The 13,518-nt window shown below is 43.8% G+C and overlaps 1 protein-coding gene across 1 annotated transcript in view; it reads left to right on the top strand.

The window, feature by feature from the left end:
• Positions 1-13,518, top strand: part of LOC137322210 (dynein axonemal heavy chain 8-like) — a 1,468,904-nt gene that overhangs the window by 1,327,869 nt on the left and 127,517 nt on the right. The window contains exon 77 of the mRNA XM_067985326.1: positions 3,354-3,536. Within this exon, the coding sequence (XP_067841427.1) occupies positions 3,354-3,536 (183 nt within the window). The remainder of the gene's footprint in view (positions 1-3,353; positions 3,537-13,518) is intronic.

Here is a 13,518-nt window from a genome sequence, read left to right as displayed (position 1 = left end):
GATCTCCATTGATTTTGCATTCTGTCTGATTTTCTGATTGGACTTGCACTGCCTCCAGGCAACATCCACCAGTTTGTGGGCAGATATGTGTAAATGTAAATGAGTGCTCTTGTTGCCGTAATGAGTTTTCCACAGGGAATTAGTCTGTATCTGCTTTTTGGTTAAAGGTGATGAGGCTGTATCTGAAGCACTCTGAACCCATTAACCAGAACTCCAGCCTGGAATATAGAGACAGAAGCACATGTATCTCTACTTGTCCATGAAGCAGTGTTTGTGGAGGCTTCAGTTCACCAGGGAAACTGTGATTAAATTATGCCATTTGCTGCAAGAAGACCTGCAGCCAAACTCTACCCCAGTGTACAAGTCACAGCTGCACTGAACATTTCTGTACTGGAGTTATTTCCAGATTTCCACCACCCATTGTGTGAAAAAGCACTTGCTGATTTTACTCCTTAATGGCCTAGCTCTAGTTTTAAGATTGCGCCTCTTTGTTTTGGGCTCCCCCACTGGAGGAAATAGTTTGTCTGAATCTACCCGATTGAATCCCTTTATCATTTTAAACCCCTCAATTAGATCACCCCTCAACCTTCTAAACTCAAGGGAATACAAAGCAAGTTTATGCAACCTGACTGTATACTTTAAGCCTTTACGCACTGGTATCATTCTGGTGAATCTGCTCTGTACCCTCTCCAAGAGAATAGCAGAAATTACAACAACAACAGAAGTTGGTACTAATCCCTGAGCTGGCAACAGCCCCCCTACTTCTACTGCATGCAGCCGTCGGTTCCATTAGATAGGATTGTTTTTGAGATGAATGCATGCAAGGATATGAGTGAAGGATCACTTCCAGCTGGAAGTATAGAGGACATCTGACTGCCTCTTAGGATTTCATGGTGAGATTTGTGAGACTGTGAAGGGCTGATAATTATAAGTGCCAAACATGTTTCTGTATACTCTTAATGTAGGGCCAGGTGGGTTCTTCTACCTTTTGTGAGGTTATTGAGTTTATTCCTGCACTGTTTCCATTTAAATGGCATTCTGAAAAGGGCTTTTACATTAGAGGCAATCTCCTCCCATTTCCCCCAGACTGATTTGTTTCACTGGCGAAGAGGAAACCTTCTTCTGCCTTGTTCTGTAGCCTACTCAGCTGCTTTGAGACATTTTTGGCACACATGATTGCTTATTTCTTCAGTTTGATCTTTCTGGATGCTTATCCCTTTCGGATGCCAAGCTTTTATATCCTGCAACATTGTGATTTCCTCCCTTTAACAGACAAGTACTCATTAAAAGTTGTTTCCCATTGCAAGAGCTTGCCGATTGTATTATAATTAGGCTGACCCTAGAAATTCACAGGCAGTTCACATAATGGATCAGATGGATACAATTTATACACCACCCAACACAGTGGGGGGGAAGAGAGTGTAGGATGGTGCATTTGGACTTTGGGAGGTACACAAAAGTAGCAGTGACCATAGTACAGATAAAATCAAAACTAGAAAGGTAGTGATGTGGCGAGTAGAGATGTGAGAAGATTGCCCATAAGACAACCCATTTTTCTTGTGTTCAAGTCAGTACAGTGTGAGAGATGCTAGACAAGTCTCCACAAATATGGAAGCAGTATTCATACCAACATACGAAATTGACGTGCAAGAAAAGACCAGCTGGTCCAGCAAGCCTGTCCCACATTCATGATGGCCGGGGCATCGTGACTAAACACTTCCTCCCTTCCCACCACCCCACAGAGCTATGTAATTTCCTAGGACAGTCAAAAAACAGAGAAAAAACCCAGGGGCAATAAGGGAAAAATACACTGGAAAATGTCTCTCCAACCCCCTCAAGAGATCATATGGACCAAGATTTACCTGTAAAGACACTTATCTTCTATATGATGCGATCTCTGCCCCAGTCAGCAACAGGTTCAGCTCCCTCTGGATACAGAGAGTCAGCATCCACCACACCAGCCGGCAATGTATTCTAGAGGCTCACTACTCTCTGGGAAAAGAAGAACTGCCTAACATCCAGTCTATTCCTACTCTTACGTAGTTTAAACTCGAGTTCCCTAATCTGTTAAACTGGAATAATCTATCAATAGGGATGCTAACCAGTCCTTTTAATTATTTTATAGATCTCTATCTGGTCACCTCTAAGTCTACGCTGCTTTAAAGTAAATAGACCATATGCTTGAGCCTATTCAGATTGGACAGACTTCCCTTCGATCTCCAATAACACAGGGGGCTAATCATTTACTTTGTCTTTGCTGCAGGAAGTTTGGCCTAGCCAATCCAGTAGGCCTTGGTGGTAGGACTTTCACCATCAAGTTTGGTAGAAAGTGAATTACCTGCAGCTGAAGGAAAAAGCTGTTCGCTGGGAATTTCTGCAGATCGTCTGTCAGAACTTCAGCAGAAGATCGGCGGAAACCCCGGATAAAGCCATTAGCAGGGTTTCCACTGATCATCCGCTCAAGGTACAGCAGTTAATCTGGAGAACTCCCGAGGAAATTCCCAGCAGTTATTCCAGAAAGCTCTATTACCAGACTACTGAAGTTTGACAGTGATAACATTACGTTGAGAGCTGCTCCCAATTCCAGCCATGAATAAGCTACTGGTTAATGTTTAAGTCTATTTACCAGAAGAGCAATTACTTTTGTCGAGTCTCTGATGACCTACTAGATGGAGAGCTTTACAGCAGCTGCATGTCCAATGTTGAGAAAGAAAGTGATGCTTTATCTATTTCACTGTCCAGAAGGCACACCTCCCAAGTAAAGAAGGAACATGCACCATGAAAAGAATCATAGAATCATACAGCACAAAAGGAGGCCATTTGGCTCATCATGCCTGTGCCAGCTCTTTGAAATATCAATCCAACTAGTCCCACTCTTTCCCATAGCCCTGCAAGTTCTTCCTTTTTAAGTATATACCCAATTCTCTTTTGAAAGTTGCTATTGAATCTGCTTCCATCACCCTTTCAGTCAGTGCATTCCAGATCATAACTCGCTGCGTTAAAAAAATTCTCCTCATCTCCTCTCTGGTTCTTTTGCCAATTATCTTAAATCTGTGTCCTCTGGTTACCGATCCTCCTGTCAGTGGAAACATGTTCTCCTTATTTACTCTATCAAAACCCTTCATAATTTTGAACATTTATATTAAATCTCATCTTAATCTTCTCTGCTCTAAGAAGAACAGCCTCAGCTTATCTAGTCTCTCCACATAACTGAAGTCCCTCATCCCTAGTTTCATTCTAGTAAATTTCCACTGCACCATCTCCAAGGCCTCAACATCCAGGGGAGGAAGCAAAAAAGAGAAATGTGGTATAAGATTACATTAATAATATTTTTATTGATTATTTTTGTGCAGGTAAAAGTGGGAGATAAAGAAACTGATGTAATGACTGGATTCATGTTTTACATTACAACAAAACTTCCAAACCCTGCCTACACTCCAGAAATTAGTGCCAAAACATCCATCATCGACTTCACTGTAACCATGAAGGGTCTGGAGAATCAGCTGCTTGGCCGAGTGATCCTTACTGAGAAACAGGTAAAGTCAGGAAATGTGTACAAGAGAACTTTCCGGAACAGTGTGTTTTTTTTTATTCGTTCATGGGATGTGGACGCCGTTGGCGAGGCTGGCATTTATTGCCCATCCCTAATTGCCCTTGAGAAGGTGGTGGTGATCCGCCTTCTTGAACCGCTGCAGTCCGTGTGGTGAAGGTTCTCCCACAGTGCTGTTAGGAAGGGAGTTCCAGGATTTTGACCCAGCGATGATGAAGGAACGGCGATATATTTCCAAGTCGGGATGGTGTGTGACTTGGAGGGGAACGTGCAGGTGGTGTTGTTCCCATGCACCTGCTGCTCTTGTCCTTCTAGGTGGTAGAGGTCGCGGGTTTGGGAGGTGCTGTCGAAGAAGCCTTGGTGAGTTGCTGCAGTGCATCCTGTGGATAGTACACGCTGCAGCCACAGCGCACCGGTGGTGAAGGGAGTGAATGTTTAGAGTGATGGATGGCATGCCAATCAAGCGGGCTGCTTTGTCCTGGATGGTGTCGAGCTTCTTGAGTGTTGTTGGAGCTGTACTCATCCAGGCAAGTGGAGAGTATTCCATCACACTCCTGACTTGTGCCTTGTAGATGATGGAAAGGCTTTGGGGAGTCAGGAGGTGAGTCACTCGCTGCAGAATACCCAGCCTCTGACCTGCTGTTGTAGCCACAGTATTTATATGGCTGGTCCAGTTAAGTTTCTGGTCAATGGTGACCCCCAGGATGTTGATGGTGGGGGATTCGGCGATGGTAATGCCGTTGAATATCAAGGGGAGGTGGTTAGACCCTCTCTTGTTGGAGATGGTCATTGCCTGGCACTTGTCTGGCGCAAATGTTACTTGCCACTTATGAGCCCAAGCCTGGATGTTGTCCAGGTCTTGCTGCATGCAGGCTCAGACTGCTTCATTATTTGAGGGGTTGCGAATGGAACTGAACACTGTGCAATCATCAGCGAACATCCCCATTTCTGACCTTATGATGGAGGGAAGGTCATTGATGAAGCAGCTGAAAATGGTTGGGCCTAGGACACTGCCCTGAGGAACTCCTGCAGCAATGTCCTGGGGCTGAGATGATTGGCCTCCAACAACCACTACCATCTTCCTTTGTGCTAGGTATGACTCCAGCCACTGGAGAGTTTTCCCCCTTGATTCCCATTGACTTCAATTTTACTAGGGCTCTTTGGTGCCACACTCTGTCAAATGCTGCCTTGATGTCAAGGGCAGTCACTCTCACCTCACCTCTGGAATTCAGCTCTTTTGTCCATGTTTGGACCAAGGCTGTAATGAGATCTGGAGCCGAGTGGTCCTGGCGGAACCCATACTGAGCATCGGTGAGCAGGTTATTGGTGAGCTTGATAGCACTGTCGATGACACCCAACGAGGAAGGAAACAGTGCTCGATCTAGTTCTGGGGAATGAAGTGGGCAGGGGAAGCATGTTTCGGGGGGAGCATTTCGGTTTAGAATAGTTTTGGAAAAGGACAAGGAACAATCAAATGTGAAAATTTAACTGGAGGAGGGCTATTTCCAGTGAGTTAAAAAGGGATCTTGCCCAGGTGGATTAGAATCAAAAATTGGTGGGTAAAACAGTAGTTAAACAATGGGAGGCCTTCAAGGAGGAGTTGGTTCGGGTACAGAGTAGACACATTCCTATGAGGGGGAAAGGAAGGGCATCCAAAGCTGGAGCTCCCTAGATGACCAAACATATAGAGATTAAAATGAAACAGAAAAAGGAGGCTTATAACAAATGTAAGGTTCATAATTCAGTAGGCTGAATACAGAAAGTACAGAGGAGATCTAAAAAAGGGGATAAGAGGGTCAAAGAGAGAGTATGAGAATAGATTAGCAGGTAGCATAAAGGGGAACCCAAAAGTCTTTTTATAATCATATAAATAGTGAAAGGCTGGGACCTATTAGGAACAAAAAAGGAGGTCTTCTTGTGGAGGCAGAGGGCATGGCTGTGGTCCTAAATGAATACTTCATATCCGTCTTCACTAGAGAAGAGGATACTGCCATTGTCGCAGTAAAGGAGGAGGTAGTAGCAATATTGGATTGGATAAAAATAGATAAAGAGGAGGTACTTAAAAGATTAGCAGCAATCAAAGTAGAAAAGTCACCCGGTCCAGATGGGATGCTTTCTAAGTTACTGAGGGAAGTACGGGTGGAAATTGCTGAGGCTCTGGCCACAATCTTCCAATCCTCCTTAGTTATGGGGATGGTGCCGGAGGACTGGAGGATTGTAAATGTCACACACCTGTTCAAAAAAGGGGAGAGGGATAAACCCAACAATTACAGGCCAGTCAGCTTAACGTCGGTGGTGGGGAAACTTTTAGAGACAATAATCCGGGACAAAATTAATTGGCACTTGGAAAAATAAGGACTAATAAATGAAAGTCAGTACAGATTTGTTAAAGGAAAATCGTGTTTGACTAACTTGATTGAGTTCTTTGAAGTAACTAACAGAGAGGGTTGTGTAGTGCGGTTGAAGTTGTGTATATGGACTTTCAAAAGGCATTTGATAAAGTACCACATAATAGACTTGTTAGCAAAATTAAAGCCCATGGGATTAAAGGGACAGTGGCAGCGTGGATACAAAATTGGATAGGGGACAGAAAGCAGAGAGTAGTGGCGAACAGTTGTTTTTCAGACTGGGGAAAGTATACAATGGTGTTCCCCACGGCTCACTATTAGGACCACTGCTGTTTTTAACATATATTAATGACCTGGACTTGGGTCATAGAGTCATAGAGTTATACAGCACGGATAGAGGCCCTTCGGCCCATCGTGTCCGCGCCGGCCATCAAGCCCTGTCTACTCTAATCCCATATTCCAGCATTTGGTCCGTAGCCTTGTATGCTATGGCATTTCAAGTGCTCATCCAAATGCTTCTTGAATGTTGTGAGGGTTCCTGCCTCCACAACCCTTTCAGGCAGTGAGTTCCAGACTCCAACCACCCTCTGGGTGAAAAAGTTCTTTCTCAAATCCCCTCTAAACCTCCCGCCTTTTACCTTGAATCTATGTCCCCTTGTTATAGAACCCTCAACGAAGGGAAAAACCTCCTTAGTATCCATCCTATCTGTGCCCCTCATAATTTTGTACACCTCAATCATGTCCCCCCTCAGCCTCCTCTGCTCCAAGGAAAACAAACCCAATCTTCCCAGTCTCTCTTCATAGCTGAAGCGCTCCAGCCCTGGTAACATCCTGGTGAATCTCCTCTGCACCCTCTCCAAAGCGATCACATCCTTCCTGTAGTGTGGCGACCAGAACTGCACACAGTACTCCAGCTGTGGCCTAACCAGTGTTTTATACAGCTCCATCATAACCTCCTTGCTCTTATATTCTATGCCTCGGCTAATAAAGGCAAGTATCCCATATGCCTTCTTTACCACCTTATCTACCTGTTCCGCCGCCTTCAGGGATCTGTGAACTTGCACACCAAGATCCCTCTGACCCTCTGTCTTGCCTAGGGTCCTCCCATTCATTGTGTATTCCCTTGCCTTGTTAGTCCCTCCAAAGTGCATCACCTCGCACTTTTCCGGGTTAAATTCCATTTGCCACTGTTCCGCCCATCTGACCAACCCATCATTTCAAAGTATAATTTCAAAGTTTGCAGATGATACGAAACTCGGAAATATAATAAACAATGTGGAGGACAGTAACAGACTTCAGGAGGACATAGACAGACTGGTGAAATGAGAACATAAGAAATAGGAGCAGGAGTAAGCCATACGGCCCCTCGAGCCTGCTCCGCCATTCAATATGATCATGGCTGATCCTTTATCTCAATACCACATTCCCGCTCTCTCCCCATATCCCTTGATGCCTTTTGTGTCTAGAAATCTATCTAGCTCCTTCTTAAATATATTCAGTAACTTGGCCTCCAAAGCCTTCTGTGGTAGAGAATTCCACAGGTTCACCATCCACTGAGTGAAGAAATTTCTCCTCATCTCAGTCCTAAATATCCTACCCCGTACCCCTCGTTCTGGACCCCCCAGCCAGGGGAAACATCCTCCCTGCATCCAGTCTGTCTAGCCCTGTCAGAATTTTATATGTTTCAATGAGATCCCCTCTCATTCTTCTAAACTTGAGTGAATACAGGCCGAGTCGACCCAATCTCTCCTCATACAACAGTCCTGCCATCCCAGGAATCAGTCTGGTGAACTTTCGCTGCACTCCCTCTATGGCAAATATATCCCTTCTTAGGTAAGGAGACCAAAACTGCACACAATACTCCAGGTGTGATCTTACCAAGGTCCTGTATAACTGCAGTAAGACATCCTTGCTCCTGTACTCAAATCTTCTTGCAATGAAGGCCAACATACCATTTGCCTTCCGAACTACTTGCTGCACCTGCGTGTTTGCTTTCAGTGACTGATGTACAAGGTCACCCAGGTCCCTTTGTACCTTAACATTTCCCAATCTATCACCATTTAAATAATACTCAGCCTTTCTGTTTTTCCTTCCAAAGTGGATAACTTCACATTTATCCACATTATACTGCATTTGCCATGTATTTGCCCACTCACTCAACTTGTCTAAATCTCCTTGAAGCCTCTTTTCATCCTCCTCACATCTCACAATCTCACCTAGTTTTGTGTCATCAGCAAACTTGAAAATATTGCATTTGGTTCCCTCATCCAAATCATTGATATATATTGCGATTAGCTGGGGCCCAAGCACTGATCCCTGCGGTACCCCACTAGTCACCGCCTGCCACCCCGAAAAAGACCCATTTATTCCTACTCTCTGTTTCCTGTCTGTTAACCAATTTTTAATGCATGCCAGTATATTACCCCCAATTCCATGTGCTTTAATTTTGCACACTAACCTCTTATGTGGGACTTTATCAAAGGCCTTCTGAAAATCCAAATAAACCACATCCACTGGTTCTCCCTTATCTATTCTACCAGTTACATCCTCAAAAAACTCCAGTAGGTTTGTCAAACATGATTTACATAAGAACATAAGAACATAAGAAATAGGAGCAGGAGTCGGCCAATCGGCCCCTCGAGCCTGCTCCGCCATTCAATAAGATCATGGCTGATCTGATCCTAACCTCAAATCTAAATTCATGTCCAATTTCCTGCCCGCTCCCCGTAACCCCTAATTCCCTTTACTTCTAGGAAACTGTCGATTTCTGTTTTAAATTTATTTAATGATCCATGATAAACCCATGTTGGCTTTGTCTAATCTCGCTGATATTTTCTAAGTGTCACATCCTTTATAATAGACTCTAGCATTTTCCCTCCTACTGCTAGGCTAGTGTTCCCTGTTTTCTCTCTCCTTCCTTTTTTAAATTGAATTTTTAAATTCAATCAGATCATGGCTGATCTTTGGCCTCAACTCCACTTTCCTGCTCGATCCCCATATCCCTTGATTCCCCTAGAGTCCAAAAATCTATCTATCTTGAATGTACTCAATGACTCAGCATCCACAGCCCTCTGGGGTAGAGAATATGAGCAAACAGACGGCAGATGGAACTTAACACAGAAAAGTAAGAAGTGATTAATTTTGGTCGGAAGAACGAGGAGAGGCATTACCAACTAAATGGTACAATTTTAAAGGGGGTGCAGGAACAGAGAGACCTGGGGGCGCACATACACAAATCTTTGAAGGTGGCAGGACAAGGTAATAAGACTGTTTTTTTTTGAGAAAGGAAGCATATGTATCCCATATTGGAGATTATGCTAAACCTTTATAAAACACTGGTTAGGCCTCAGTTGGAGTATAGAGTTCAATTCTAGGCTTCTTTAGGAAGGATGTCAAGGCCTTAGAGAGCATGCAGAGGAGATTTCCTAGAATGGTGCCAGGGATGAGGGACATCAATTATGTGGATTGATTGGAGAAGTTGGGGTTGTTCACCTTAGAGCAGAGAAGGTTAAGGTGAGATTTAATAGAGAAGTTCAAAATCATGAACGGTTTTGATAGGGTAAATAAAGAGAAACTGTTTCCAGTGGCAGAAGGGTCGGTAACCAGAGGACACAGATTTAAGGTGATTGACAGAAGAACCAGAGGTGACATGAGGAAACATTTTTTTTACGCAGCGAGTTGTAATGATCTGGAATGCACTGCCTGAAAGGGTGGTGGAAGCAGATTCAATAGTAACTTTCGAAAGGGAATTAGATAAATACTTGAAGGGAAAAAAATTACAGGGCTATGGGGAAAGAGCAGCGGAATGGGACTAATTGGATTGCTCTTTCGAAGAGCCGGCTCAGGTGTGATGGGCCGAATGGCGGCCTCCTGTGCATAGTTGATGATACTATGATCATAGTTGATGATCACAGTATCATCAACTACGATGATACTATGATCTCTGAGTCACGGGCACACAGGATGCACAGGAGGCTGATGTGGTTTGGGATTGTGGAGTCTGGTTTAATACTTTGAACTTAACACTTTTGAGTTGTCAGTGCTGTTTGCAACATTCTGCATAAAGATAGTTGCACTTGATAAACTGTTCCACTAAATCAACCTTGTTATATCAGCAGCAGGTTAACATAGCAATCCTCAGGCAAGAGAACTAATTACAATACAAATACATCAAAGCAGTCTACTACATTAGTACAACTATTATTAGTAACCTTTGAAGTATAGACTTGCAATGTAGCTATTTCTTCAGACAGGTTACTTCACTATTCAAATCTTGCCTGATAATGCTCCTATAGAATCATAGAATCATAGAAGTTACAACATGGAAACAGGCCCTTCGGCCCAACATGTCCATGTCGCCCAGTTTATACCACTAAGCTAGTCCCAATTGCCTGCACTTGGCCCATATCCCTCGATACCCATCTTCCCCATGTAACTGTCCAAATGCTTTTTAAAAGACAAAATTGTACCCGCCTCTACTACTGCCTCTGGCAGCTCGTTCCAGACACTCACCACCCTTTGAGTGAAAAAATTGCCCCTCTGGATCCTTTTGTATCTCTCCCCTCTCACCTTAAATCTGTGCCCCCTCGTTATAGACTCCCCTACCTTTGGGAAAAGATTTTGACTATCGACCTTATCTATGCCCCTCATTATTTTATAGACTTCTATAAGATCACCCCTTAACCTCCTACTCTCCAGGGAATAAAGTCCCAGTCTGTCTAACCTCTCCCTGTAAGTCAAACCATCAAGTCCCGGTAGCATCCTAGTAAATCTTTTCTGCACTCTTTCTAGTTTAATAATATCCTTTCTATAATAGGGTGACCAGAACTGTACACAGTACTCCAAGTGTGGCCTCACCAATGCCCTGTACAACTTCAACAAGACATCCCAACTCCTGCATTCAATGTTCTGACCAATGAAACCAAGCATGCTGAATGCCTTCTTCACCACCCTATCCACCTGTGACTCCACTTTCAAGGAGCTATGAATCTGTACTCCTAGATCTCTTTGTTCTATAACTCTCCCCAACGCCCTACCATTAACGGAGTAGGTCCTGGCCCGATTCGATCTACCAAAATGCATCACCTCACATTTATCTAAATTAAACTCCATCTGCCATTCATCGGCCCACTGGCCCAATTTATCAAGATCCCGCTGCAATCCTAGATAACCTTCTTCACTGTCCACAATGCCACCAATCTTGGTGTCATCTGCAAACTTACTAACCATGCCTCCTAAATTCTCATCCAAATCATTAATATAAATAACAAATAACAGCGGACCCAGCACCGATCCCTGAGGCACACCGCTGGACACAGGCATCCAGTTTGAAAAACAACCCTCGACAACCACCCTCTGTCTTCTGTCGTCAATCCAATTTTGTATCCAATTGGCTACCTCACCTTGGATCCCATGAGATTTAACCTTATGTAACAACCTACCATGCGGTACCTTGTCAAATGCTTTGCTGAAGTCCATGTAGACCACGTCTACTGCACAGCCCTCATCTATCTTCTTGGTTACCCCTTCAAAAAACTATGAAGTGCCTTGAGATTTTTTACTGTGTTAAAGGTGCTATATAAATGCAAGTTGTTGTTTTGGTTGTTGTTGTCCTCTCCACTGAACTGTTGGGAATAAAGGTTTAAAGGTCCTTTAATATAGACTTTCAAATTCCTTCTCACATAACCCTGACTTAACTCCATTCAACCCCCTGTTTCCAGTAGGCAAATTGTGCTGTCCTTGGGGGTAATTTAGACCTTGAGTGATAGTGTAAAACGGGTGATATTAATCTATCCATCTGTTATACATCTCTCCCGATTTTCATTTCCATCGAAGTCAATGAACAGTGTCACCCATGTGATGCTGGCATGGACTGAAGACTAGCTGATGTTCACAATGCTGCAGCCTGGCATTTGAGGGGAAAAAAACTGAGGGCAGTTTTCACTTTTATTTCCTCAGGCAAGGATGTGTGCATGTAGGCTGTTGTTCCTGCCGCAAGAGGTGACACATTTCTGAGCCTCTCTGGAGAAGCACAGCATCCTTACTCATTGCTCTTCCAAAAGCTGCAGATATGAGATTCAGGATCTGAGGACTCTGGGTGGGTAGGGTGACCTTCTAGCTCTCCTCCTTCTACCTTACCTCCCTCAGCAATAGCTATGGGTGGCCTTTCCTTCTGCTGTTCCTTCTCCCCTCCCCCTCCTCTTCCTTCTCCAGAAAGTGGTAACCCAACCACCATTCCCATGATGCCAACCTGAGAACTGGCAGAAGCTCCCTCTAAGTGCACTAGACTGTAGAGGCAGTTCCAGCAATAACAGGTGCAGAGAGCCAAATTTCCAATTAGCAAATAAGCAAAAGACTTTCCAGTGATTTACCTTGTTAGGTGAGGATCCCTGAAAATAACGCTGAGAATGGCTCTCTCCCGACTTGCAACGGCAGTAGATCATGGGCGTGTTCCAGCAATGTCGCAGATGAAAACAGTCTGAGAATCCTGCAAGCAGCGCAGGACCCCTATTTGCATTTCGATCTGAGACTCCCACCGCTTCTGGGTAAGATCGCTGGATGCCTCTCTTGAGGCCGATCCGAAGATGCAAGTTTCATTGATTTTCATGTCGCTATCACTGCTGCCCCATTCACACCAGGAAATGGGGCAGATGACAGAGGAAAATCAGCCCCATTGAGCTTATTTTTCCTCTTTATGTCGGTTTTAATTTGTCATTAATCCACTTTAGGTCATGTTTGTTTAGACTGAGCTTACTGGTTTCCTTTATGTAATTATCCTGCATTTTCAGCATTCTACTGAAGTTTTATTGAACAAACTCCATCAATTCATTTGCTTTAGTTATTTCCTCATCGAAGTCTCAATGGTCCTGCTGTATTTTCAAGTGTTAGAGGATGGGTGTAATTTACTCAAATTAATAGGGTTCACAACATTGAATGTCAGATGTCACCAATTTATTAAGCAGACAGTAATTAAACATACACTTAACAGCCAATACTTATGACAACCTTGCAAGTTTTAGCTGGAGAACTCAAACATGTTACAGTTCCAAGTTTAGTATTGTAAGGAAAGGGTTAATCTGACTGTCTTTAAGTTTGCGAATGTTATATTGCGATTGATTTCTCTTTATATTGTAGTAATGTTAGCTTTTAGCTTTGCCTGGTCAGTGAAGAAGTGAGAGTCAACTTAGAGGCAATGACCACTGAACTGTTAAATTAAGATGTGGAGATGCCGGTGATAGACTGGGGTTGACAATTGTAAACAATTTTACAACACCAAGTTATAGTCCAACGATTTTTATTTGGAATCTACAAGCTTTCGGAGGCTTCCTCCTTCCTCAGGTAATTGTCAGGAGCTCCTTGAAGCCTACGCATTTATACATCATAGAACAATACATGGTGTTTACAGACTGCCCCTGCAACTGCCCCTGGCCAAGGCAATCACCGTGTTCAGACAGAGAGGTGTCACCTGCAGAACGTGGTTAGGGTGGAAGCTGGAAAAGTGGAGCATCGTGAGGTTGTCTGTGGGCTTGCGGTAGAGTGAGGTGCTGAGGTGCCCGTCTTTGATGGAGATTCGTGTGTCCAAGAAAGAAACTGATTCTGAGGAGTAGTTCATGGTGAGCT

This window comes from Heptranchias perlo, chromosome 5 (assembly GCF_035084215.1).
Source record: "Heptranchias perlo isolate sHepPer1 chromosome 5, sHepPer1.hap1, whole genome shotgun sequence".
NCBI lineage: Eukaryota > Metazoa > Chordata > Chondrichthyes > Hexanchiformes > Hexanchidae > Heptranchias > Heptranchias perlo.
The sequence above is the reverse complement of the archived record's forward strand: the minus strand, read 5'-3'. Positions and strand labels throughout refer to the sequence as shown.